Source organism: Poecile atricapillus, chromosome 1 (assembly GCF_030490865.1).
Source record: "Poecile atricapillus isolate bPoeAtr1 chromosome 1, bPoeAtr1.hap1, whole genome shotgun sequence".
Lineage (NCBI taxonomy): Eukaryota > Metazoa > Chordata > Aves > Passeriformes > Paridae > Poecile > Poecile atricapillus.
This window is the reverse complement of record NC_081249.1, coordinates 143,707,874-143,735,717: the sequence shown is the minus strand read 5'-3', so window position 1 is coordinate 143,735,717 and position 27,844 is coordinate 143,707,874. Positions and strand designations below refer to the sequence as shown.

The 27,844-nt window shown below is 38.3% G+C and overlaps 1 protein-coding gene across 2 annotated transcripts in view; it reads left to right on the top strand.

Annotated features, from left to right (window-relative positions):
- Positions 1-27,844, top strand: part of INO80 (INO80 complex ATPase subunit) — a 66,496-nt gene that overhangs the window by 27,791 nt on the left and 10,861 nt on the right. For both annotated transcript variants that reach the window (XM_058829160.1, XM_058829168.1), the window contains exons 17-28: positions 31-115; positions 580-697; positions 1,063-1,148; positions 2,100-2,267; positions 2,718-2,851; positions 3,646-3,713; positions 4,847-4,940; positions 6,053-6,230; positions 11,640-11,780; positions 16,685-16,910; positions 22,091-22,218; positions 26,581-26,675. In XM_058829160.1, coding sequence (XP_058685143.1) covers positions 31-115; positions 580-697; positions 1,063-1,148; positions 2,100-2,267; positions 2,718-2,851; positions 3,646-3,713; positions 4,847-4,940; positions 6,053-6,230; positions 11,640-11,780; positions 16,685-16,910; positions 22,091-22,218; positions 26,581-26,675 — 1,521 coding nt within the window. The remainder of the gene's footprint in view (positions 1-30; positions 116-579; positions 698-1,062; positions 1,149-2,099; positions 2,268-2,717; positions 2,852-3,645; positions 3,714-4,846; positions 4,941-6,052; positions 6,231-11,639; positions 11,781-16,684; positions 16,911-22,090; positions 22,219-26,580; positions 26,676-27,844) is intronic.

Here is a 27,844-nt window from a genome sequence, read left to right as displayed (position 1 = left end):
GAAATTATTTTTCTTATTTTTATTCACCAGTGTTCGTTGGAAGATCCTACTGCAGTTCCAGTGTCGAAACAGATTGTTGTTGACTGGGACCCCAATCCAGAACACAATGGCTGAGGTATAACAAGAATATATATTAAATATACGTGAACAGTTGAGAAACCTGTTGTATTTGTGTCATTGTGAGATCATGCTTGTAGGAAACCACTGGCAAATAAACATGGATCAGCCCTGGGAGGGAAAAATATGGAAACTTGCCACACATTCAAATAAAAGTAAAACTAAAGAGATTTGAAGTAATACTTAGATTACAGGATGAAACTTAAATCTAGTGACTTTTCCTTTTGTTGGCTGAAGTAATTACGCTGTTTCTCACTGCTTTCTCATGGGGGTTTGGTGGTATCTGTGGCATTTTGGGGGATGCAGGAAGAAAATGCAGTGGGGTTTTGTTTAATTTTACCATGTCTCATGATCTAGTAAAGTGATTTCGCTTATAAAGGGCTCAAGATTTTGGGATTCCCAATTATCGTGTCCACAGTAGGATGACTTTTGCTAATCCAGTGTTTTCTCCTCTCTTGTTAGCTGTGGGCCCTGCTGCATTTTATCATGCCAACACTGTTTGATTCCCATGAAGAGTTTAATGAGTGGTTTTCTAAGGACATAGAGAGCCATGCAGAGAACAAATCTGCTATTGATGAAAGTGAGTACAGTGTGTCACTGCTATAATTTTTATATTAAAAATCTGTTGCCTTTTTGGTCTAATAATGGCTAAACTTCCTATGAGATATGGCATCTGAAGCAGAGGATTGGAACATTATTGGATTTTTGTCAATAGTTTAAGTTTCTGTTTCTGACTGTAATATAGCATGTGTAATGAATACAAAAACAGTGTAGCACAGCACTCATTTTAAAAAAGAAAAATCAACAGAGAAATATCAACTCGATGCTATAAGAATTCACATGGGGGGAAATGGCTGAACAGTAAGGGACTTAATTTGTCATAAAATACCACATAATTTTCTTCCTTGATGAAGTAATTGTTCTTTCCCCTTCCCTTCATTTCAGACCAGCTATCCCGTTTGCACATGATCCTGAAGCCTTTCATGCTGAGAAGAATCAAGAAGGATGTGGAAAATGAACTGTCAGATAAGGTGAGAAAAAGTATTTCTCTGGAATGGGTATTACAGCTGTATTGTCATAGCTCTATTCTCTGATCTGGTTTTTGCAAACTTGTTTGTCAGTCTGCATACTTGAAATTTGAGTGTAGACTTGGACCTTCACTTTCTTGCACCACATCCCAACAATGTCATTAGATGTGAATATAACTGAAGAACCTCTAATTAATAAACTTTTTTTCTCAGGGAAGCATTTTGTTACCAATTAAAAATGAAATATCTCTAGTCCTGGTTAAGTTGACAGAAGTATCTCTAATGGCAGTGAAGGAGATTGATACAGCAATTACTTGGTGATAAACATTTCCAGTTGCCTTTGTGAAGGATTTGGCATGGGTTTAGGATTTTTTTTTTTTTTTTGCTTGCCTGTACAGAGGAGAAATACATAGTGGCAACAGCATGCTCTTCTCTCTTGCCAGTCTCTTAATTTCACATGGATGTTAGCAGTACTAGATAATCTTGTGATCAACAGTTCCCAGGTTTTGGCACCATTGGCTGATTGACATCTAGATTGTTCTGATGTGCTTATTGATTTCAGTGGACTTCCCACAGACACTGTTGTGGGTTCCTGACACTCCTTATCGTGGCTCTAAGTGGGGAACTGTAGGATGGTAGAACTGAAGTCAGATTTTAAACTCATCAGCTGCAGGTGTGATCTCAGCTTCTTAAGAATCTGTCTGTTTACTTAGTTGTGTTCATGTACTTTTAAAGGTCTGTTTCTTACATCATTACACAAGCCTTCCTAAACACACCTATCAGTTAAGTCCTTTCCAGGTTGGATCCTGAAATGTGGATCTGAATGCAGCTGCCTATAAAAGTATTTTTTGAGGTTATATTTTCCTCAAGGTGTGTTTCAGCTTTATGTACACTGATGTCATCATCCTTCATTTTGGAGACAGAAATGGCTAAATCTTCATTATCATTTTGCAGATTGAAATTCTCATGTACTGCCAGCAGACAAGTCGACAGAAGCTCTTGTACCAAGCTCTGAAAAATAAAATCTCTATTGATGACCTCCTGCAGTCATCAATGGGCACTACTCAGCAAGCACAGACCACCACTAGTAGTCTCATGAATCTAGTCATGCAATTTAGGAAGGTAAGGCTATTTTAAGTAATTTTTGAAAAGTCTGATCATTCATTAGCACAGAACTAAAATACGGCTTCTGTAAAACACCACAGTAAAAAAAATCTGGCATTAGCAAGCAAGTTTGCATGCAGTTCAGTTGTGGTTTGGATGCAGTGTAGCATGATGTAGGGTGAAGAAGAGCTTTAGCCATGTGATGCGTGCATCTGCTCACTGATTGGTTACAAGAGTTGGTTTGGTTGAAGGAAGCCATTCACTTGGGAAGAAGAGGCAATAGCTGTTACGTGAATAGCATAAGGTATGATGCCATATTCAAATGTGAGAAGATACACTAAAATAACCATGCAGTATTAAGCAGTACTAAAGTTTTAGTGATCATTGGTCATGGTCGATTTGGAATGTAGATGCTGTATCAGACTAAGTTAATTCCTCCCAGCTTTTGACATGCTCTCTGTCTTACAGGTGTGCAATCACCCAGAGCTGTTTGAGCGACAAGAAACTTGGTCTCCATTTCACATCTCCCTAAAGCCATACCAGATTTCCAAGTTCATCTACCGTCATGGACAGATCAGGGTCTTCAACCACTCACGGGACAGGCAAGCCTATTCCACTTCCTATCCAGTTTGGCATATTTAGTACTGTTACTTACACTTAGTTTATTTTTGTAAGTACTAAGTAGCTCCCTTACCTGGTGTACTGTTGGCTGAGCAGTCCATTTCCTTTTAGTCATTCAGCTGTTAAACATCTGATATAGATGCTCTTTTTTGATGGAATCCTAATCACAGAATATCCCTTTGACTGAGTAAGAAATCCAGGAAAAGCAATTCAGAGTTGTTGTTGATGATGATGATGATGTGTAGTAGAATTTAAAAGATCCTTAAAACAAAAAAAGCCCAACAAACCTTTCCTTCAGCAAGTTTTCACATGCAAGGAAGTTGTCAGTATCTGTCTCTTGCAACATGGTATAAAGTAAGCATTTGCTAGTGCTTTGACAGCTTTTAATGCTCACCAAGGGTGAGGAGAATCTGCCCAAGTGCCGTTTGCTGTTTTCTCCAACCATGGCAATTTTTGATTAGTTGTATCTGCATTCATTTATGAGAAGTGCTAAGGGAAGAGATGAGAGAGACATGTATGAAGACAAGGTCAGCTTTTCTAGAACATATGATGCAGTTCCGCAAAAATGACGCGTTTCAATGTCAAATTAGCAGCAGTGCTTGTAGACTGATGACGCTCTTCTTCTACTGTCATGCAATTCCAGATATTCAGAGTGCTAAAATACCATGAAGAAGTGAATGGCTACTCTGTATCTTCTGCTGATTGTGTTATTGAACATGTTAGGTGTTAACACCTTCTTAGTGACGTTGTTTGGTTTTGTTCCTTTCATTTTCAGGTGGTTACGGGTTTTACTTTCACCATTTGCACCAGACCACATCCAGCAGTCTCTCTTCCACAGGAAGGGTAGGTTCTTGGGAAGAAACACTGGATTGGATTTTAATATGTCTTCTTCAGGGGGAAGGACTAAGAGGCCAGATTAATTAGTTCTCTGAGATAATCTGATCAGAATTACTAGAATTTTGTTTGCGTTTGTACATACATTTCATTTGCTTATAGGAAAGGATGGAAAGCAGCTGGAAGAATCTGTGGATAACTTGTCATTTAGTTACTGCTTAATCCTAGTGCAGTATCTTAATTCAGTCTGTCTTGTTTTAACTTGCTTCAAGAGATTAGTGCTGCCTTTTTAGTCTAATGTGAATTTTTCACAGATTGAATTCTAACAAATCTTGGATTCATTTCAGTACATTCTGTGTTGTATCTTAAAATGCCAACTTTCTTTCAGCTAGAAACTAGATGAAATGCAATTGACCCAGAATCTTTGACCCATGTCAATGAGCAAAAATCCCAGAAAAGCTGCTGATATTGACAGATACAATTTATTATAGATGATTGAATATTTTTCCTACAAGAGCTAATTAGATCACTTAGCTACTGGGATGGGAAAATCTTCAGAAGTCTAAAGCATGAGAGATACTGGCTGCATTACTATGCTGAAATCTGTTAGCATGGACCTCTCCAGCTGGTGTTGGGGCTATGCAGTGCACATGGATGGGCCTGCAAGGCTTCCCTACCAATTCCTGCATCTCCTTCTAACCCATTTGACTTTCTGGATGAGAGGGAGCATGTGAGACAGGCATCCTGAGGTATGCATGTTCTGGTCAGCTGTCTGGAAGATATTTGTTCAAATTTGCAAATATGCACACTGCTTATTGATTCATAGTAACTGAAACAAATGTCCTTATTGGCTGCACTGAGGCATAGAATGTATTACTGTCTGTTGGTAAGTGCCCTTCTCTTGCCCACACTGGAAAATGAACTGGAATGTGGAGTCAGGCAGCAGAGATTCTAATTGAATTTTCTGTATTTCTAAAAGGTTGAGGTTAAATTAGGATCTCCTGTCTACTCATCTAGATTTGTCATGTGTCATAGAATTAGTATCCTGAGTCATAGTATCCTGAATTGATGAAGTAAATTTGTTTTTCAGCTATGAGTATCTGTGAACAGGTTGGTCTAACTTCAGTATTTCTGTGACCTAGGCATCAATGAAGAAAGCTGTTTTTCTTTCCTCCGGTTTATTGATGTCTCTCCAGCAGAAATGGCAAACCTTATGAATCAGGGACATTTAGCCAGGTGAGAACAACCTTTTTTTTGTTTGTTTGTTTTCCTCTTTTAGTAATTGCAGGTAAAATACAGATGATGTCAGTTATTCCTCTCAAAACCTACGTTTTCTATGCCTCTTAATATTATAATTTCTCTATCATTATCTAATACTAGAACAACTTCTAGAGTGTTCCTCCAGGTATAGGGCACCATTATGCAACACAGTTTTTATGCCCCTGTCACAAGAAACCCTGTGTTACAAAGAATTGGCATTGTAAATACACAAGATGGTCAAAGGGCAAACGGAGAGTTTGCTTAGGGTCACGCTGCAGGTTGCTGGTGCACAAAATCCAGACTTTGGAAGGCCAGTTCAGTGCAATTCTTACCAGTTGCACTTGAGCATGTTTTAAACACACGTGGAATAAACTTGTGCTGTGGTAGTTGCTCCTGAGCCATATTGCCTACTTTCCACATGTCTTGTTTCTAATATGGAATGGAATTCTGAGGCATAGGCTTAGATTTATAGTGTCAGCTGTATGATCTTGAAAGGAAAGGTGATCATTTTTAAGTTACAGTGTACTCTCTAAAGGACTCTGAGTCAAGTTAATAGTGACTATAAGAAATTTTAGACTAAAAGTAATTCTTTATTAATAAATAGAGATGTTCTGCTTTAGGATTTTGTAAGTGGAATTTTTTTTTTTTTGTTCTGGTTATTTTGAATTACTGTTTGAATGACTGCACTTCAGTAACGTAATTCAGATTTCTCTTGATGTGTCTCAATGGTATTCATGATAAAGTCTGCATTCATTATACAGGTTGTTATAATTCATATGTAGAGTAATTTACAAATAAGTGCAATTTTATATAGTAGTGGCTAACTGGGGCTTAATCATTTTAGATTAAGTGCTTCAAAGTATATCCTGACATAATCACTTAGATTGAGTTAAGCCACCTTAGAAAAGATTGAAATAAGAATAATTTGAAGGTGTCTAGCAGAAATTATTTTCTTTAAGCCAGGATGCTGTAAGCCTGATAGTCTAAAAAAACTCCCCGGTTCTGTCAAATAGAGTTATGTTGTAAATATATTCAAGCCTTTCTTTCACAAAACAGTAAATAAATGCATCTCCTGTGTTTTGTTTCAGATGGTTAGCTCTTTTCCTGTCTCTGAAAGCATCCTACAGGCTCCATCACATGCGCTGCTGGATGGAGACTGAGGAGGACAAAGAGCAGGGGTCATGTTTTCTGAAAAACAGGGATTTCTTGCTTGATGTAAATTTCCCGCTGTCTTTCCCTAACTTGCACAGCTGCACTTTGCTGCAGGTAAGCAAAAATTCTGATCTGGAGACAGTAGCATTTCCTCATGAGTGAGAAATGGTGAAAGCCACCTTATAAAACAGGGAAAATAAACTTGGAAATGGGATGATGATACTGTCTGCTTTTTTAGATACAGTTAAGAGACTTTAGAGTGCTGAACAGAAAAATAGTTTAACCCCTATCTCCTTCCCATGTGGCATTACATTTCAAAACTCGCTATAATGAATAAATCAGCTGACTTAGAAGACTTCAGATATTACTGGAGCACCAAAAGCAGCTACAGGAGCAACAGAAGTAGACTCATGATTTGTCAGGGATAGACTCTATATGTAAGCTTAAGAGTTTCATAATATTTTTTATCTGTAAAATACTAATTTTCTGGCTGAGACTATTCTTTTCTTGTAAAATTCAATACATTGTTGCAGCAGGTGGGGAAAACGGAGACCAGCCTGACTGTTTTATAGTCGGTGGACAAGCATTTTTGGTGGTGTGTATCTACTCTGAAATTTGTTTCTGCTGCTGTCTGGTAGATCCAGATGTATTCAAAGTACTGTGTAATGCAAGATCATTTTTGTTAATCTCTGACCTAGGATATGTGTGAAGATTTTGCCTTTCTATGACTAAATTGCTGTTGATTTCCTGAGTTAGATTAAGGCTCCATTGGTTCAGTTCACTGGGAAATAAGTTCACAGAAGTGCTAGCATGGAGTCAGGAAAGCATCTAGGGCAGTTAGCAGATATGCAGTAAAAAAAATCTTTTATGAAACAGTGAGACTGTGCCAAGTTTCTCTAGGGAATATTGCTTCTGCTCCTGAGTCTGGAAGGGGAAAGGAGATAGCCAGAATTCAATTGAATATTGTGAAGAGGAAGTTGAAATTGAAGACGCGTAAGCAGTAGGAAACCAACCTTGGACTTGGTGTCATGTTTTGCAGCGTTAACAGCAAAGCCAAGAAAATGAGTCTTCCTAGTTATCAAACAAAGAGTCAGCCAAGTGAATGTGTGCCTGTTAACTCTGGCTGTGCTGGTATTTCAATAGCCTGTGTTTCTATGTCTAGCTTGATAAAATGTCTGTGCTATGCAAATTTGATTTCAGCTAGGTTTTTTTGAGATTACAGTCAGCTGTTTCTATAGTGACTGCAGTGCTTATCTCTGAGACTGTACTGTAGCTCTGTCCTCTTGTTGGTATGGTTAAGGAGAAGTTGTGTGGTATTGTAATTGTGGCAGTAAAGAAGATGGTATCAGAAGCTGTGTGCACTTAGAGAAGGTAGCATTCATTTTTACATATGTAGAAAGACAGTCCTTACATAGCCCTTGGTTTGGTGTGTATGAGTATCAAAATGAAAATCATTAAATTTTCTGAAGGACAGAAGATAAATTAAGATTATAGCTTTTAAATATAACATGTGGAATATGCATGTGTAGGTTTTAATATTAACAATTAAATGTAAAGCAATTGGATAGGCTATAGACCTACCTGTACCACAGTCCAGCAGGATTTAAACATGAATTTGGTTTCTCCAAGTAATTTCTATTCTTTGAGGATGTCAGTGCTTGTGTCCTAGGGGCTCCCAGGGCTGTTGACTGTGTGTAACTAGTGATTGTTGCAAGTAATACGTTCAATACAAAAAACAGCCAGCTGAGGAGTAGAGTTCATCAGTGTGTGCAATACAGTGCATTTGTGATAATCAGAGTAAATCTAAAGGAAGAATAGCCCTGCAGTTATGACAGATATTTTAAAGCTGTTTTCTAACCTGCCTGTTAGACAAATTACCACCTGAAGTAACATTAAGCTGTATTTACAGAATTTTGTTTGCAGATCTTACGTTTAGAACACCTGAAAGTAAAAAAAAAAGGATTGTTGGGGAGTGCAAAACCTAAAGGAGAGTTGAAAGACAAGCTGCCCTTTTTACATGCCTGTCTTTTAGCACTGCACATTATTGTGAGTGAAAATGAACTAACTTTTTCCTTAGCCCAAACTGGAGAAGCTTTTAAAGTAACATTCCCCAAGGCTTCCTCTTGGGCTTCATAAGATAGTAACATGGGGAGTGAGGAGAGCGAGAAAAAGGAGAAAGGAATGTTGGGAGTGAGGAGGGTGAGAAAAGAGGAAAAAGGAAATGGTAAAAATTTGGAAAGGCTTTTCTTAACTGCTCAGATCAGCATTTCCGATGTAGGAGACCGAGTATGAAAATAAGTCAGTAGAAAAAGAAACACATTTATTTTTAATGGATATTTCTGAAATTGAAGTGACATCTGTCTAAAGATAGTATGTGTTTCATCATGTAAATACAGAAATTGCTTGCAGAGTGTGAGGTCTCTTCATGCCCCTGCTCAACGCCTTCCCCTGTATTAATTTGTATGCATTGAATTAAATTAATATAAAATCTGCTCTGTTTACATGAACCCTTTTCTCCTTTCCTTTCGTAATTTTATTTCTGTTAAAAAAATTAGGAGTGTTAATGAGCTTAAAATGCTGGTAGCAATCACCCCTATTTATGTGCAACTCCGTTTGCAGTATAGGAGAGCTTCTTTCAAGACTTATTTTGGATTGCATAGTTGTAGTAGATGTGTACAGTCATGGGTTTTAAGACTCTTCCTCTTTGGTTTTTGGGTTTGTTGTTCTAAAGTATGTGAGCCATTTCAGGCTGTGTTCAGTTCTGTAACTTTACCCAGTCTTTTCCGTGTGTGTGGTTGATGGGAAGCTGATGGGTTGATGGATTTCCACTGTCCCTGTTATATCTGGTGACTGCTCCATTCATGAATACTTAACAGCTGCATATGTCAGAATTCAGAGGGATGTTTCTTATGTGACTTGCTTACAGTTTGTACACAGGAATCTAGCACTCAAAGGCAGATTAATGCCTGGGTACAAATATTTTTCTCTTATTTTGGATTCCTTCTTGAAGCTTTATTTATGTTTCCTCCTAGGTACTTCAATTGCCCTAAAGTCATCTTAAATGGGTCCTTGATATTGTTTTCCAAAAGATAATTAAGTAACAAACTTGCGTAGGTTTGGAATTACAGTTAACTTCCTCTCTATCCATTTCTTGTATTCTGACTTTCCAGAAAATAATTACCAAACTCCTGTATTACCAGGGCCACGATCAGTATGTCAGTGCTTGCTGTCATAAGACTTATTGGAAAGCTCTTGTGACTGCCTGCCATTATGATTCTTCTTCATAAAATCAGCTCTACTCCCAGGGGTGGGGAAGAGAGAGGCTTTAAGCTAAAGCAGTTGTTCACTCTTCCCCCTTTAACTCTTGCTGTCCTTTTTTTACTCTCAGCTGCAGAGCCCTGTGTCTGCTGATGCAGGCATACCTCAGAACATCCTTCTATGAGCTAGCTGCAGAAAACCTTGTATTTTCATGGCTGTAGAATTTTTTGTTTGATCAGATGTGTAGCCAAAGAGGCTTCTGGAGAGGATAGAAAACTAGCGCAGGAAGTTATACAAATATATCATGGAAAAGGACTCGCCCTTTTCAGCAGCAGTGTTGGTGCTCTGTTGCCACTGTTTCTGGTTCTCAGATGAGTAAGCCAGCATTCATATCCATTGTCCACAGGCATGTATTCCCAGCCCTGTGATTCCCACGCTGCCAATTCAGCACATGGCCTGTTTTACCAGGCGGTGAAGCATGTCACAAAGCTTACTTGGAGCAGCAGGGCAAGGGTTTGTTTTCATCTTGATCAGCATCTTAATGAATACAGACAGCTAGGCCAGCAAGAAGAGGCTCTGTGGGGACTGGAGTAAACATGTGAAGCAGTTGTTGCTTAAGCCAGCATTACTGATTAAGAATTGTCAGCTGACTAAGAGCCTGTTTTTGGGATCACTTCACATTATCCAGTGTGGGCCAAGCTTTGGCCTGTGCTTTTTAGCTCTGCTGAGTGTCAGTGAAAGGCTATTGTCAGCTTTTGGCTCTCACCTTTTATGTATAGAGGAGGAAATGTGCAGTCAGAGTATGAACTTTATTTTTGCCAGCTCCTGCCCATGAGTCTTGCTGGCAGCCCAAAGACGTGCCTGGGGGTAGGGTTGAGTGCAGGTAGTGCTGGCATGTGTGTACAGTCAGACTGTTTTCCCCTCTTGTCAGCAGGTTCCAAATGATATGTGCTTGCCATCTATGGAAATAAAAAGGCCCAGAATGCATGATCCATAATGGACTCCTGCTGTGGGCGTTTTCTAGCATTTTTTGACATACATAGAATGCATATATCCAGTGTATGACATGCTATACAGGGTGTCTGCTTCCTACATGCTCTTTGGATGTTTACAACTTCAGATACTGGGATTTCAGAAAATTGTGAGGCTCTGTAAAGTAAAAGTAGCATCCTATTAATTTTGGTGCATTAGGAACCGGGGCGGAAAAATACAAAAACTTGAGATCCTGTTTACCTTTTACTTAAGTGAACTTAAGTGCTGGAATTGCCAGGAGGGCACATCCTGTGGTCCTATGGCATTGAGAGGTATACCTCCTAATGCTTCTAAAATTATTGCTAGCTTCCTATTGTGAGCAGAATAATGCTCTGCATACTACAGGAAACAAATATAATATGGAACCATTGATCTCTATGGATATAGAAGAGTCAGAATAAAAGCTAAGTGGCAGAAGTGGCTTAGTCTATAAGCAGTTTATTTCATTGTTTGCGGATACTGCAGATATTAACAATAAAAAAGAATCTATAACTGATGCAAACAAAGAAAATCTAATTTTTTATTTTTGTGTAGAGCTGAACATCTTCAAAGAGCTTTCCTTTCTTTAAAATGTACTGCTATCTGTCCCCACTTCTGAGTCAGTATATTTTTCTGTATCAAAAGGACATTTTGGCAAATTCCAGGCTTTAAACATGGGTTTGTTCATGTGTGTAACCCTGCTAGCACTTCTAAAAGTCTTCAGGATAAAATCATCAGGATAAAATTTAGAGCCCTTTAGCACAGGAAAGGAGGAAAAGGTTGGAAAAGATGCAAGTCTAAAAATACCAATCCAGCCTTGTTTCAATTCTTAATTTTTTTCTCTCTGCAAAATTTCATGTGAATTCAGAGTAGATGCATGAGTAGCTAGAAAGTTTTTAGCTAGTAGCTAAAACACAGTGAGGGTCAGACCTACTGGAATAGTACTTCCTTCATTAGAAAAGCTAAAGTCAAAAGGTTCAAAGGCAGAAAAACTTGTTTGTGGTTCCAGCTGAGCATCAGGACAAGTACTGATATCATCTCTTCTGATTGCAGCCATTTCTGGATTTGAATGTTCTGATAATTACACAAAGATTCTTCACATATTCACTGCAGAAGATGTATATAGTTTTCCTTATTCTAAGAGAAATACATATGGAATGTACTTTGTCTGTCTTCCTCATGGGTGGATATAAGATTTGAGAGAAGTATTTCTTCACAGACATAGTAACTTCTTAATTTTAATTTTGTTTTCAGAACCTCGTGTTCAGCAGCCACTGTAAAGCAGTTACTGGCTATTCAGACCATGTCATATATAGAAGGAGATCAGCTACCTCATGTGTACGATGCTGCCAGGTGACGGAGCTGCCGTCCTTCCTGTGCATAGCCAGTCCACGGGTAAGTCCAAGTAAAGTTGTAAATTATGTATTTTCTATTGTGTTTTAAACCTTGATAGAACTGTGCCTTAGGAACACAATGATACATGACTTTCTTTTGATTGGGTAAAACTGTTGTAAGGATATCCTTTTGCTACAGTATTCAATAGTGGGTTTTTCTTAGGGGAAGTGACTGAAATGTGTACTGAGGGGAAAGGGAAAGTTGTAAGATGCAGCCACGAGGAGTTGGTCTGAGATTTCACTTTCTCTCTTAATACCTAAAGCAATTATAGAAGAGATATTAAAATAAATTACTAATTGATAATCCAAGGGGGAGATTCAGGTATAATATGAACAGAATGAGGCGATTGTTTGGTCAACTCTGATAACAAAAAAGGGCTGGGAAGCAATGCTTTTTTGAAAAGGATGTTTGTTTTGTCTCTTACACTCCAGAGAGGAAACACCAAATTGCAATATATAAGGATTACTCAAGTTGGCATTTTCTAGGTGTTTTGGATGTTAAGTGCTACTGCATAGAGTTGTCCATCATCTATTAAATGAATTTTGAAATTAATTTAGTTGAAGTATCCTGGGCTGACACAAGAGACCTTCATTAGGTCAATGGTTATTGCATTCCATGTTGTTGGATCTTGACAAAACTGGATACAATTTTATTACCAGACCATCCACATGCTATAGTCTTTAGTCACTGTTGAAATTTTTGCTGTAGGCCTCATCAGATGAAGTGCAGTTATACTTTTGCATCTGGAGAAGGGTGGATGGCAAGCAGGATCTCACAAATGCAAGCTCATTACCTACCTGCTGCTGCTTAAGCTGAATTTATCTGTGTCAGCAGCTCTAGGGGCTGGGAATCCAGCTGAACTGCTCAAAGTCACATGCTACCTCCCCATTACAGTGTACTGCCTTGCTGGAGAACAAAAGGTTATTCTGAGAGTAAATTGTGAAAACCACTTGGCCTTCAGATTCCTTTGATTTCTCCCTCTTTGTACCTAAAGCTGCACCATGGATGAAGAATATGCTGAATTGCTCCCTTACAGGAGAAAGGGTGGAGAGGGGCATAGAAGGCTACAAATGAAGGGAAAGGCGAAAGGAAATAGTATCTGACGTTTATTCTAGTGAATAAAAGTTATTTGTTTTGCTTTGGCTGGTATATAAAATTGATGAAGTGTAGACATGGCTTTTTGTCTCTAGGAGTACAAAGACTTAATTTTATGCTTGTTAGAAGCTTCTGGCAGGAGTGTAGAAGACCTGAAAGAGCAGAAAGAGTACATATGTTCCCAGAAATTATAGCTTTCTGTTGTTGTTTGACCTGTGATGAATTTTGAGAAGTCAGTGGAGCAAATGATAGAAATAGGAGTGTATGTTTATGAAGCATTTGAGGAAGGGAGTCAGTCTTTCTATGCAGGCAGTTTTCATGAGTACAGTCAGGTCTCAGTCATAAAAAGTGTAGCTTGAAGGATGGATGTTGCATTGCCATTAAGAAGCCAATTAATTAAATTTTGAGTAATACTGTTTGGTTTAATTTCCAGACTGGAATATTGTGTGAAGCAGTTTTGGTCATCTCACAATGTCTGAAAGGTTAACTTTGCATGGAGATAAATGCAGGAAGCATGTTACAATTGCCTTAGTTAAACTAAGTTGTTTAATTTAGGGTGGAAATGCATTCATACATCCCTATCACTGTATTTTTGATGTATTTCTGAACCATGGCTCTTAAAATCAATCAGTTTGACAGTAATGTGTTGACAGAGGAGGGTTTAGTTCTAAGGACTGCTCTTTTGTTATGAGTAAAACCACAAAAACAAACCTGTGAGGAAAAAAACCTGAAAAAAACGCACCATGACAAAATAAAGAGGAGAGTGAAGAAACTTGAATGAAAGATTTTTTGGGGGGGGGGGGGGGGGGCTGGATCTGTTTCAGAAAAGTGTTACTTTCTTTTGTAAGGGCATGTGAAAGATTCAGGACTTTAGCCTAGAAATATGTATCTGCATTCTAAAAAAAAAAGGAACTGATGATGAAGGTAGTCTTTGGTCCTCAAAGGTCAGTGAGTTTTGCACAGGATATGTAGGAAGATTAGTTCTCGTTAATTTAGAAATAGCACTGAGGCATACAGAGTTTGTCACAAGATTGTCTCCTATTAGTTCTTCCTTTGTTTGAGGTGTTAAATGAAATATGGCTTATAGAATCTTCTGACTTTGTTTGTCTTGTAAAAATCCTGGGGTACACATCTGTGTATTCTTTTCAGTAGATAAGATGTGTTTATGTGTCCGAAGTTAGTCTGTTCTGTTTTCTGTGTAGTGGCTGCCTGTCCTAGGAGTGCAAAATCTAAGTCTTGGAAATCAGTATGGCAAGTTGTCTGTGCTTGAAAAGAGTATTTGTTCCAGTTTGTTCGGTGCAGAAATGTGAACTGAAATGTGATGGTGAATAGTGTCTCTTAAACAACCTAAGTCTGTACCATCATTTGTGGTTTATAGCAGTGTTCAGGTGACAGAACTTGCTTGCATTTTGAATTTTTTGTATTTTGAAAGAAGTTTTGCCGTTTCTCTCAAAGGTCAAACATGCTTTGACTGCAGGTGGCAGTACAGGATAGCAGCAACTCTAAGAGCACCTTTTAGGTAGAGGAAATGTGTTTAAAGTCTTAACACAGCCCATTTCACTTTGCAGTGTTTTGTGTGACTGTGTGTAAGACCCATAGACAGGTTTTAAAATAGCTCTTTGCATCCTGAGATACAATGGCTTTACCATTATTGGAAAGACTGTGTGTGCTTTTTTGGTTTTGTTTTTTTGTGGGTTTTTTTTGTTGGGTTTTTTTTGTTGGGTTTTTTGTTTTGTTTTTTTTTTTTGGACTACAGCTGTGGTCATTGATCTGTTTAAACATTTGTTTGCCCCTTGTAAAGAGAAGTCTCTGAGATTAATTTATTCCTATGAGAGGAGCTCCTGTAAGACTGGTATGGGCCACAGTTCCAGCTAGGAAACTTTGCTTAATACCTGTTACTTTGAGTTAGCTGACAAATACTCAGAGAGGTACAGCCAACATCTAAGATACCAGGCAGTCCTGAGGTATGGGTTGCTCTCTTTACAGTTCTAAAGTACAGTGTTTAAAACTGGTGATAATTAAACTATCTATTGCTTATCATTTAGATAAGCTGTTAAAATATTTTCATTTGCGTGATACAAGGTTGTATATGTTATTCTCAAGGCATAGCAGTTTCATCACACTAGAGTAACTTGGAACAAAAATTTAAACCCCCTTCAAATTCAGCTTTTCATCCCCAAAACAAAGATGGTTTTTCTATTGTGTTTAATGTTTCAGATTATCACCCTAATTCCCACCCCATCTCAGTTTTGCAGGAAGTCCACTGCTTACTGTTCACCTTGAAAACCTATAGGCTCCTGTACTGTTTCTTCCTATGCAGCCCCACTTACCTCTTTTAGATGTGAAAACTCTCACAATCTGGATTTTCTCTGTTCATTTTTGTTACATCGCTTTTCATATACCTGAAGGAAATGTAATTTTGCACACTGTTAGGATTCATGCACAATGTTTTTAACTGTACATGGGGGATTTTTTTGATTGTACTTCTGAAATAAAAGCAGTGACTTCTAAATTAATTATGCATTTGCTTCTTACATTAGTGAGGAAATTGTCTGGCATTTCAAATTTCTCTGTTACTAGCCTGTACTGTAAGGTTGTCTTAATAGGAGATTTTTTTTTCATTTCTATGTGAGTTTATAACACATTATTAAGTCTTTACATAGTATGCAAAAGCTTCTACTAGCTTGCTTTTGTAAACTTGGTTATAAATAGTTTTTGTAAACACCCCAGAATGTTTTTCCAAAACAGATTTACATTCAAAAAAGGTAGAAAGAAGTTGGTAATCTTCTTTCCTTTTTTTTTTTTTTGAATTTTTGTGCTAGACAGTGAACTGTTTTGCATTCATATTTGCGTTAGTGTTGTAATTGTGTTTACTTTGGATCATGGTATTTAACTCCTGGTGAAGTATCTGAAGTTAAATCCAGCAGAGCAATCTGTCCTGCTGTGTACCATGGCTCAGTGCCGCTTTTGGTTGTTGTCCTTTACCGTTGTGAGGGAGAGATAAGAGAAAGCTGCAGATTTCACAAAATCCAGCCTCTGCTGGAGCAGAGTTTTTCTTGTGCACCTTGCAGCCATTGGCATTCAGCTGTTTGGCTCGTGTGCACCTTCCACTCTGTACAGATTTGGGTGGATGGGGCAGAAGAGGGGGAGTTAAACTGATGGAGCTGTTCCAGAACAGCTCACATGGCATGAAATCACACTTCCCGTGTTTGCAACACTGGTCTGTCCAGCTGGGTTGTATATACTGAAACAGGTAATAGGGCATAGGATTCATAGAATGCCACAAGAAAAAGAGCACCATTTCTGTGGTCCACTTTGTTCAAAGCAGCTGTAAAGCCCAAGAAATATGCTGGGTTTTTTTATCCCTTTCTAATTTAAGAATCTCTCTAGTTTTGAATTATCACATGAATTTCTGTTAAGGACAATATGTGTGATTTCTACTAATGAGATAAATACTTGATTATGAAGGGTGGAACTAAAATAAATAAATAAAATCTTGGAAAAAGGAGAGATAGAGCAAGGATATTACTCTTCTAGCTTTGCTATCAGTTGTATAGCAGTTTACACAAAGCATAGTTTATCAAAAGGCAGGTTTTCTGTGCCTGATGATTCATATGGTGTTTTTTGTGGTGTGGAGAGATGTTGCATCTTTGCTTTGTTTAAGCCCAACCAAAGATTGTTTTCTGTTTCTACATTTCATAATGACTTGACTTTTAATATTTGATCCTGCGGTAAGGTACTTGAACCGGGGATTTGGCAACAGGGAGAAATGTGAACAATAATATTGATTATTATTGTTTTACTTGTAGGTAACAGCTGTGCCACTGGAATTCTACTGCAATGACAGAAGTGCAGAATACGAGCGCAGGGCACTAAGGGAAGGAGGAAGTCTTGAAGCAAAGCAGTGTGTACTCCATGGATCTCCTGAGCTAGCAGCTGACTGGCTGAAACAGTGCTCTCAGTTCTTCCCAGAGCATCCAGGAGGACTGTTAGGGATCAGGCCTCAGAATGGCTGGTCTTTTATCAGGATACCAGGTAGGTTTGGAAGTTGTAGTGGAATGGAGATAAGGACATCTGTTATTTGGTGGTAATTTATGCTTGGTTGTGGGCTTTTTGAAGGGTTGGGTATAGTTGTGTGCTTGTTTTTCCTTCTGAGTGAAAGTTAACCCTGGTACCTTAAAATACCATGATCTTGCATACTCTGTCTGAAGTAAATCTTCGATGGCTACCAAAGAACTATAATATAGGTTTTTCTAATGCTTACAAACCTCTCTTTGCATGTCAGTCCTCCAAAGGATTGTAAAGAGTTGCTTACTAGAGCAGTCTGCTCTCACAACCAAATACCATTTTGAAGTTGGAGATAGGAAGATTGCATGAAAAGTTAAGAGACATACCTTGCCTCCTAAGGTGTTGGAAGAGCTTCATATTGTCATAGAAGATCTTTTATTAGTCTTCCTAGTAAAAAGGTTAAAATTACTTGTAGCAGTCTACCATAAGAAGGATTGGTTTGAGGACCAAGTTTTAGAGGAAATTGTCCTGGAAAATAAGGTATGAGGGACTTACTGAATTTTGATTGAAATAAAGACTTATTCATATTTCCTTATAAAGTGGGAAAAAGAGTACCAGTGTGCCAGTAAAATAAATGCACTTTGTATTTTCTTGGAATTAGACTAAAGTAATCCAAGATCTCATAGGGTTTGATTGCCAGTACTGTGGTGACTTTCATGGGCCAGACATGCTCTAGCTGTCAGAACACGGTCCTGAGCAGCAAGCAGAAAGTTCTAGAGATCTGATAGATAGCCAAGAGGAAAAACAGCTTACACTGCCAGATGCAAAGTTATTCCCAGACCCTTTTGGGTCAAGGATGTTTGGCAGGGGAAGTTAGTACAGTAAAGGGAAAATGGCCTTTTGCTTGCTACAGTCTGGTTTAAGAAGGTACCTTTTGAAGTGTTTGGAGTCATTTGAAACACATGCACATTTGTGCCTAAGTAATGGAGAAACCATTTTTCATGAGCTTGCACTGGATTAATAGTCATAGTTGATGATTTTATAATTTCTTCAGGGATTTTCTTAATTGTTTGCCAGTTATTTGGAAAAAGAAAATTAATATCTGTAGCAGAAAAGTGGGAAGTATTAAAGAGATAAATTAAATTAAGATAGAAGACATGGATAGAGAAATGAAGAAAAGTAGCCAATGCAGGAAAGAGACAGGGCTGCGTTCTCTTGAAAGACTTCCATTTTAAGCTGGGGATTTTATCAGCAAAAAAAATTTAGAGGAATAAAGGTAGGGTACAAGAAGGTTTCAGGAGTGAAAGAATAGGTGTAAGGTTAGGGACATTGTTGTCAAAGCACAGCAGAATCTGGTTGAGAAGGAGGTTGGAATGAGTGTGTTACATAAAGCTAGCTTAATTTAGGAAGAGTTGGACCTAGAAGTGGAGTGAAATAGTAGTTTTGTACAGCTGTATTTTAATTAAGTGGAAAATAGCAGTCAAACCTACTTACTTGAAGAGGAGAGGCCACACACCACAACAGGACAGCTGTGTTCATAGGTGCAGAAGCAGGCACAGTGCCTTACAGAAAGGGAGTGATGTGCTGAAGGAGCCATTTGCAAGGCTAAAGTCTAGCAAATGTCAAATGGAATAGTTGCTGTGAAGGTCTGTAGCAAATAGGTGACAAGAAGGAAAGGGGGACACCTCTCTCTCTCCTAAACCCTGATCTATCCTCTCCCAGACTCAGCGTTCCCAGTACCCTGGCAGCAGGCTCAGCTGTGATCACTGTGGGAATCTCTTGAGGTTTTTCCTGTTCTTTGAAAGAAAAATGGTCCTGGATTAAATGGCAGGAAGTGTCTGAGTCCTTTTAGTATCGATAAAAAGCACTGGCCTCACTGGCTGTTTACTGTGAGAGCCAGCTAGCTCCTCACTGACCCCATTGTGCCGTCAGGAGGGGAACCAGGGGTGTCAACTGGAACCCAGGCTTTATCTCTCTTTCCTCTGCTTTTTGCATGTCCAGAGGCACTTTTTCTCATTCTCCAGAGAGCACTGAGCCCAGCTACAGTCATCAGCCAGAGCTCCTGACAAAGGTTATTCTGAGTCATAATCATTTGTACCTATTCTTCCCAGGCCACTGTATCCCCTTGTTAGATAATTTATGTCCATATCCTAGCATGGCTGGAGGCAGTTGGGTTTGGGTTTTTTTCAGACTGAAAGCCATTTGGTCTGGTTCCTTTTTCTTGTTTATTTCATACAGTGCTGAAGGACCTAAAAATTGTGTCCTAGGGAGAGCTTTCTGACAGTGTAGTACAGGACCTCTATCTCCTGACTGAGTTACACTTTTAAAAGTTCCTTCAAAAAAACCTCAAAAACCAAAGAATTTGTCATTTGAAGTTGTTGCTGATTTTTAAAAGTAAAGAGCTGCAAATTTTGGAAATCCCCTTTAAAAAAGTAATAGTTTGTCTTTTTCTTCTCCTAGGTAAGAGAAAATTAGAAACAGAAGTGAGAGAAACTATTGAGAGCTGGAAGACACAGGGTTTTTTTCCCTTTTGAATAATTTTGGTGTTTTCTGAAGATAGCATAAGTAAAGTAAATTTTCTGTTACCATTTTCCAGAATTTGTTGTTTGAAGCACTAGGTGGCAGGCTTTCCGCATGGAAAAATACTCGATCTTGGAAAACACAATGGCATCAGGATAACATGCTTAAAGGTGCCAGGTTAAGGACAAATTATTTTCTCTTCCAGAGATGATAAATCTTTTTTTTTTGGAGTACTGCTTTGCTCTCCTAAAAAAACCTCAAAAACTTTCTCACCAATGCAGTCTGCTCTGCTGCTAGATATTGGATGGCTTATGAAGTGTTACCAAGTTGCTAACTTTTCATATCATCTGCACATAAATTCTTTACTTGTAATTTGCATTTCAGTGCAATTTAAAAATAGTAACTTACACAATGGAGACCTCAGAAGCCAGCAGCAAAGGACATGCATCATTTCCAGTTAGCAAAGCTTAATTCTACCTATTCATGCCTTTGTGAGAAAGACAGTATTTTGCTTTTGGAAACTTGCTAATATGTTAATCTGATCCTGTCAACACTGACTTTTGAACAGACCCTGTTGGCTCTCTGAGTTTTCTTCTAGATAGATAGCTTTTGGTTAATAATCATGTTAGTTTGTCACGTATATCTAGACTTTTCATGTAGCTTCACTCAATGTAATTTGGTCTGAAATAGCAAGCTGATCAGTTAGAATGAAAGCAGAATGTCATGGCTATATTTATAATTAAAGGAAATAATAACATTTTATATAAAGAGTAAACACTGCTGTTGTACAGATGTTTTGACTTCCATAGGTGTATTTGAAAACCAACTAGCTGTAAGTCACTTATTTCCATTTTGCTTAATTGCCTAAGTTGAAAATTCGGTTTTCCTTAGAAGAACACATGAAGCTATTAATGATTTATATGTAATTGAGACTGAATGCTGTTCTAGAGATCACTATACATTATGTTGCACTTAGAACAAATGCCAGCCTGATGTGTGGACTTGAGTTTTCCTTACAGTATTTCCTTGGCTCAGCTCTCCAGTTAATGGATTCCCTAAGGTAATTGCTAGCAGTTCAAGCAGTGATGTGGTACTTGCTCCAAGCAGAGCAAGATCATCACTGCCAAAAGGAAGAGCAAAAGGGAGGAAAAACAGTCGCTGTCTAGATAGGCAGACAAGCAAGAAAGAGCAGACCTGTCTTGTCTTGGGTTCTCAGCTAGTTAATTGCAGGTGCATGGCTCTGAAATTACCATAGGAGAGAACATTCACAGCACTGATTTACAGAGCAAGTGGAATAGCTAATTATTTTAAACCATATGGAAACTCACAATTTTTTGAATTTCAGAAAGGAGATGGTTGCATATTCTGATGTAGATTCCAGCATCAAGTCCATTATTTATATTTAAGCTAAAGATATTTTTGAAAGAGAGCAAATGCATTTGTGCTTTTCTCAGCAAGCCCGTAGCATACTTGCAGGAATCACTTGCTGCTCTGCCACATCACTGCACACCTACCACATCACTTCGGTACTCGTGGACTGTGTTTCCTGCTGTGCTTGTAAGATCTTTTTAGGAGTGCTGTTATGTGATCTGTGCTCCTCTTTTCTACAAGTATGAACCTGCTTTTGGTGTTATTAAAATGCATGGGGTCAGATGAAAGACTTAATTTTGTATATAACTTTTTTTTTTAATTGGGAAGTTGGGAAAGACAGTTAACTACCTTACAGAAAGCTGAATTTTCTTCTGCCCATGAGTTAATTCATTCTATGAAGCAGGAAATGTGCAAAAGTGTTACCTGCTAGATATTAGAGAACATTACCTGCTTGGCATGTTGAAAATACTTGGGTTCTGTACTAGTCTGCACCATCTGCAGTTGTCAGCTTTCCGTTTTGGCTGTAAACCTAAGACATCCAGAAGAATAGAGAATCATCAATGGCCTTTCCAACAGATAATTTTTTGGAAGAAAATTTCTCTTCATCCTCTTTCAACAGTAATGTATTGTTTACTGAAGTTTATGTACAGAATGTACAAACAGGAAGATCTCCTTCCTGAAAAATACTTCATGAGCCGTGCTGAAATAGAGAGGACATGAAGTATAAAATCTGAAGTGACTGAAAAGATTGCCATCTGGAAACATTTCTTAAACAAAACAAAAGGAAAAAAAAAAAGGAGAGGGCAGGGAAGAACAAGGCACTGCTGTGAGGGGATTGTTGTTTTACAATGACCTAGACAGCTGTTCTTTTCTGGAAAGGTGAGGGGTTTGATCTGCGGAGGATAAGTCTAAAGCTCAGCAGCAGGTAGCAGCAAATGTGCAACGGACAGCATTTTCATGTATGAAGTGGAAAATATTTCTTCAAGTGTCAAGGCATATAGTGCTTGTTGATCTGGTCAGAATAAAACCTTAGCTGAGGGGTATGGGTGTCCAAAAAAAGGATTGAGCCTGTACTTGAGATCAGTCTGTAATGAGATTTTGCCACATAGGGCATATACATATGCTCCTATCCCAGCAAACAAAACTTGTTGTGATTTTAAGTGTAAGCCAGAAGGGATGTTGCAGTTTCTTCCCTCACACCTCCTTACTTCAGAGGTTGTAATGCAATGAAGTGCTAGGAGAACTTAGAAGATAACTTGTTGCATGTATCTGGGTTTGCTTTAATAGTTGTCTGCTTTTCTTCTATCTCCTTTCAGACAAAGAGAGTCTGATCACTGACAGTGGAAAACTTCATGCTCTTGATCTTCTGTTGACACGGCTGAAATCTCAAGGACACAGGGTTCTCATTTACTCCCAGATGACGCGGATGATTGACTTACTGGAGGTAGGACAGCTATAGCTGACAGAAGACAAATTATGAAGATGGAGATTTAGCAACACTGTTTTGGAGAAAGTACAGTAATTTGGATTCAGCAAACCTGACATAAGTTACTATACCAGAGTATATGCATTAATATGTGAATATAAGAACTGCCATACAAAGTTAGATCTAAGGTCCAACCTAGTGTTCTGCTGATACCAGTGTATAACAGCAGGTGGTATGGGGAAAATCTATAAGAAGAGTGATAATTCACTGTTACTCACTCAATTTCCACCAGTTTGCAGTTCAAGGGGTTTCTGAACCTTGTGTGCCTCCTATATACTCATTAGTCCAATGTGCATTCTTCTTCCATGAAGTTGTTCATTTGCATCTTGACACCTTGTTAGGTGTTCACATTTGCACTGCCCTGTGGCAAGGGGTTGCATGGCCTAATTATCCTCTTTTGCTGGTTTGAGCTGCTTCCTTCTTTTTCATTTGATGCCTACATGCTCTTTTATTGGAAAGAAGACGGAGAACAGTGGTAAATTTTGTAGTGTTTATGTTGCTTGTAATTTCACAGACTATTACCATTTCCCTCTGATTCATCTTCAGAAGTTTTGTAAACATTAAAAGCTTCTCTGGCATATGGGATAGGAAAGAAGTAAGGGATGAAGTCCTTATAATTTAAAAACAGACATTCTGCCTCTGAAGAAAAAAACACATCTTTGTTTGATGAGCAGCTGTGCCATCAGAGAGCTAGGATACTGTCTTCTCCACAGTAAACCGAAGAGAAAAAGTGAGAAGCCTGAATCAATAGCTGCCTAAGTCATGAGTTCTGTATGAACAGGAGAGTATTTTAAGGTCAGCAGTTAATAGTTCAATAACAAATCACAAGCTGAATTTTGTTTTTGCTGCTGTGAGGAAAAACAGAACTTGCATGGTTGCAATTCTGTATTTTGGCACTTTGCCTGGCATTGCTTTGTATGCCTCTTTTTTGGGCAAACATTGGACGTGGTGTAGGTTTTTTGATACTGTGCATTACACCATGAAGCTTATAAAGATGTGTTGAGTGCTTCTGTCTTTTCTCTTAGCATTCCATTTGAAAGGCTTGTGAGCACACCATTTTGCTATTCCATCTCTTGAATGTACAACTACACTTGTGTTTTATTATCAAAATAAGCCACCTACTAAGACCTCTGTTTTTCTTTCTCCCCACCCAAGTAACAGAAGCTGAAGTTAAGCAAACTAAAAATCAAGGACTCAGTTAATAAGAAAATCCTTACAAAAGCTGTGTATCTGTAGATATTAAATTTTTCCTGATCTGTCAAAATATATCTGCCTGCTTGAATATGAAAAAACACAGGATGTCTTTTATAACAGTATTTGGACTATATTGCACTAACCTAATCTATGCAGGGCAGAGAGTACAAAGCACATTGTTTACAAAGTTATAAAACCATGTTTGTTTTATGTAGCTTCAGCTGAAGAGCTGCAGCGTAGTTCAGCTATTGTAAAATGGCAGATATAAATACAAAGAGGAAAATAGTTTCTTTCAACATCAGATGATAACTTATAATTCTAGTATTGTTTTTTCATGAAGATGTGTATTTCGTACTTTTTAAGATTTTGTTTTTCTCCATGTGATTGCTTTCTTCTGTAAAGAAGAGAAATTACTGTAAGAGTAATTGTCCATGGTTTCAGTGGGAATCAAACTGTATTCATGAGATGAGGAGTCAAATTATGTTCTGCTTGAAGTAAAATGTCTTTGTTGTACTCTACCAAAAGTTAATAAATTGTGTGAAAACATAAGATTACTCAATTTAGACTGGAAAATAAAATCAAGGGAAAACATTTTCCTGAGAAAGTATCAATGTGGAAACGCAGAAGAGCGCTGGCTTTAGCAGCACTGCATTCTTACCATACTCAGGTCATCGTGTGGTGTTAGTTTCCTGTGTAGGTGCTCTGTTGCAAGGGTTTCATTGTTTGCCCTAGACTGATGCTTCTGGTGGCTTGGTGACCCCTTACACTAAACAAGTCTGGCAGGTAGATTTTTCAAGCAGGTCTAATATAAGGGTCTCTGTAAGACTGAAGCCTCCCTGTGAGGCTTCCCCCACTCCAATCCATCATTCCTTGTGGGGAACTAGAAAAATGAACAGTCTTCCTATGCCTTCCACAGTTGCAGTAGAGACCAGGTATATTTCCTTCTAAATATCTTTGCCATCAGGGTCTTTCTTCAGCTAAAGGCATGCCATTTCTATGAGTGATCAGAACACTGAGCTGCTGAGAAGTGTAGTATGAATTGCAATGTGGAATTTTTTTACTTTTTTTTTCTGAATTGAAAGGGTATACTGTTAATATTTGGGAAAGTACTGCACAAAACCAGTTCATGGCAAAAGTGAACAGTTGATATGAGCACTGTGTGATATGAGCACTACTGTGAAGTATCCACCTTGATCAGAGCAAGGTGGATGGAGGCAGATCAGAACCTGTTAGATGATTAGCTAAGGGCTAATGTACAAAGCTAATTTGCAGACCTGAGGGAATAAATGCTAGTACTGCAGGTGTAGAATAAGTTGTTCTTTTGTACTTTGTGCCTTTATGAAAATGTCTGTAGTCTGGAATAAGGATAAATGTACCTGATGGAATGAAAGAAGTTGTTTTCTGTTTGTGCTGAAGTTTGTTTAGAGGACAGATAATGAAAAGATGGTTGAGAGATGAGGGAAGACTAAATCAAGATAAAAAGGTTGAATCATCATAAAGGCGGATAAAGACAGTAACAAAGAAGTGAAAGGAGAAGGTTCTTGTGATAATAGTAAAAAAATTGATCAAATCTGGAGAAAAGGTGGCATAGTGCCTAACTGACAACTGTGTATCTCTGGTTTTAGTTGGTGACAGAAACCTGTCATAGAAATTGAATAAATTAATAGTTAATTAGGATTTGTTTGCCTGTGTGGTGAAGCAGCTGTTCTTTGCTTTGAACTTGTTTTGTACTCCAGAAATCCTACTAACCATGAGCTCTTTTTTATAGAGGTAATCCAAGTGTGGATCTCATAATTTCCACACTGTTTTATTTACCTAATTTTCTCTTTCATCTGCCTCATGTTGCAGCTTGCTTCCTCTGCATCTGGAAGCATCATTTTTTCCCCCACTTTGCTCTCAGAACCAGTCTTAAAGGTCCAGAACTTAATATCCAGCATAAACAGAACAGACAGTTGGGGATACAAGTATCATAAAGTCACCACGGGACATTCAGTCTTTTTCTCAGTTTTATAATATGGCAGCTCTTTCACTATTTCTGCAGAACACAAAGGGATCAGGAGCTCTGAAGGAGAGGTGAAAAAGAGAACTGGGCATGGTACTGTCAGAAAGTTCATTAGAGTGCAAGAATTTCCATGTCTTCTCACAGCACATCAGTTCTGTGTCTGCTGAGCACTGTGGCTTGGAGCAAGATGAATCCAATAGTTCTTGCTGCTAAAGCACTATCTGTTCCTTTCTGTGTTCATTTGCACTCACGTCATCTCAAAAAGACTCATGCACCAGCATGGTTAGACCTAACTCGTGTAACCCGTGGGTGCTTTATCTTGTCAGCCAAGCAAGGATCCTATTGTTTAAGCACCCCAGAGAATATCTTTCCAGAGAAACTCTGTGGTTATTTGAGCTTTGTATGCAATTTGGATTTTATTGACAATTGCACAGGTATCAAAAAATGCTGAGACTCTTAGAGCGTGAAAAATGTGTCTCAGTGGAAAAAGCCTTTGCTTACAGCATTTCTAGCTGATGCCATTTGATTTGTGTCTCAGGCAGTGGTTTCAGTTCCACTGCTTGGCAGGAACTGTGGACTGACACACCAGTGAAATGTTCAGCGTTCACCTTTGGAAGGGATTCACAGGCTCTTCACTGCTGAGATAAAGCCTGGACAGACATACAGCACCAGGTTTTTAAAACCACCAGTCAAATGGTATAAAATCAACAGCAGGTGCAGTTGGTTTGTTTGGAAAGGTTTGCTTGTGCAGTAAAAACTTGGGATTTAGTAAAAATTTAAAATCTGTAAAAACAAACTTCCCATTTTAGTGATTTTTGTTTACTTATTATTTATAGGAAAAGGTATGTACCAGCTCTGCAGTGCAGCAGATGTATCCCCAACTCTGAACTGACGTTGTCATTTATCTCTTACATGAAATGCAGAAGCCAACATATGATTGAGTAGTTTTAACTTCTGGATTGTATTATTATCAATTGTTGCTTACAGATCATTCATTGATGATCTTTAAGGAACCTTGTTGTAATTGGCAATCCTGCTTTTATTGTGTGTAGGAGGGTTCTGAAAGAATCAAGACTGAACAGTTTCAAGAACAACTGTATTTTTTTGGTGTGTGTTCTTTGCAGGAATACATGGTTTATAGGAAACACACCTACATGAGACTGGATGGCTCTTCAAAAATTTCTGAACGAAGGGACATGGTAGCAGATTTTCAGAACAGGTAATACATTTTGCAACATGTGTTTGTGCTAAAATGCATGTACCTAGGAAACTGGTGTAAGATGTAATGGAAGTAAATGAAATCTGCACTTATCTTTCCTTATATCAAATTGACCTCATTTATCTGAAACAGTTTCTTGGTGGTTTGCTGACCAGAAGAGTTCTGGAAGCAGTTCTTGTGCCTATTGTACTTCTTGCCAATCCAAATAGGCTGTTGCTTAGAAAGAAGCTCAGTAGAAAAACAACAAATGTCCAATGGTTATTAAATGCTATGACAATTGGCACTGTAGAGATGAGATTGAAAATCTTACATATGCTAGAATATTGAAAGTGACCTAGTTTTCTGCAAAACAAAGCATTTAACCATATTTTACTAAGAAACCTTAAACTAGTATACAAAAGATAAGATGGGAGTTTTATTAGGTAGAAAGGTAGGGTTACTCTTCTCATTTCATTCATTTGGTTCAGTAAACCAAAATGGATCCTGACAATTTTAATAAGCGAATCAGGGCACATTACTTAAAATTATTGAGTTTATGGTTATTAAGTTTTCTTTTAATCATAAGATATGGCTTGATGTCATTTTGGTACGGTAGTTCGCAGTGAGGTTATCCTTCCTGTATGTTGATGTGAGCTTGTAAGAGGGTGACTTTCCTATTTCAGTGGAATTAGGTTCATAGATAGATGTTTACTGCAGGGTGAAAGAACATTCTAGACTTGAGAAAATTCTTTATGTTAGTGGTCCCAAAATATTGTAGCTGAAGGTAGGAGTCAAGGCCTTTCAGGTCACTGGTTCACGTGGCACACGGCCCTGAAGGACTGTGTTGCAGTGATGAGTCTTCTAGTGAACTTGAACATGCACAGAAGTGAGAGGACCATGTAGTACCTTTCTTTCTGCCTGTTTCCAGGTGTCAGAAACAAGTTCCTTGCAGATTATGATGTCCTCCTGGTATCCTGACACTTGCTTCTGTTGTAAGGTCCTTTAACCAAAAGAAGTGAAAAAAAATGGTTTTATTAATGAACAGAATTTGCTTTTAATAACAAATAAAACCACTGAAGAAAAATAATAATTTCAGCAGGAAATCCCTTTGAAATGTAGGTCAGCCAGTCTAAACAAGAATTCCTATAAAAACGTTAGTTGAGTTCCTCTTGTACATGATTTACTTATGA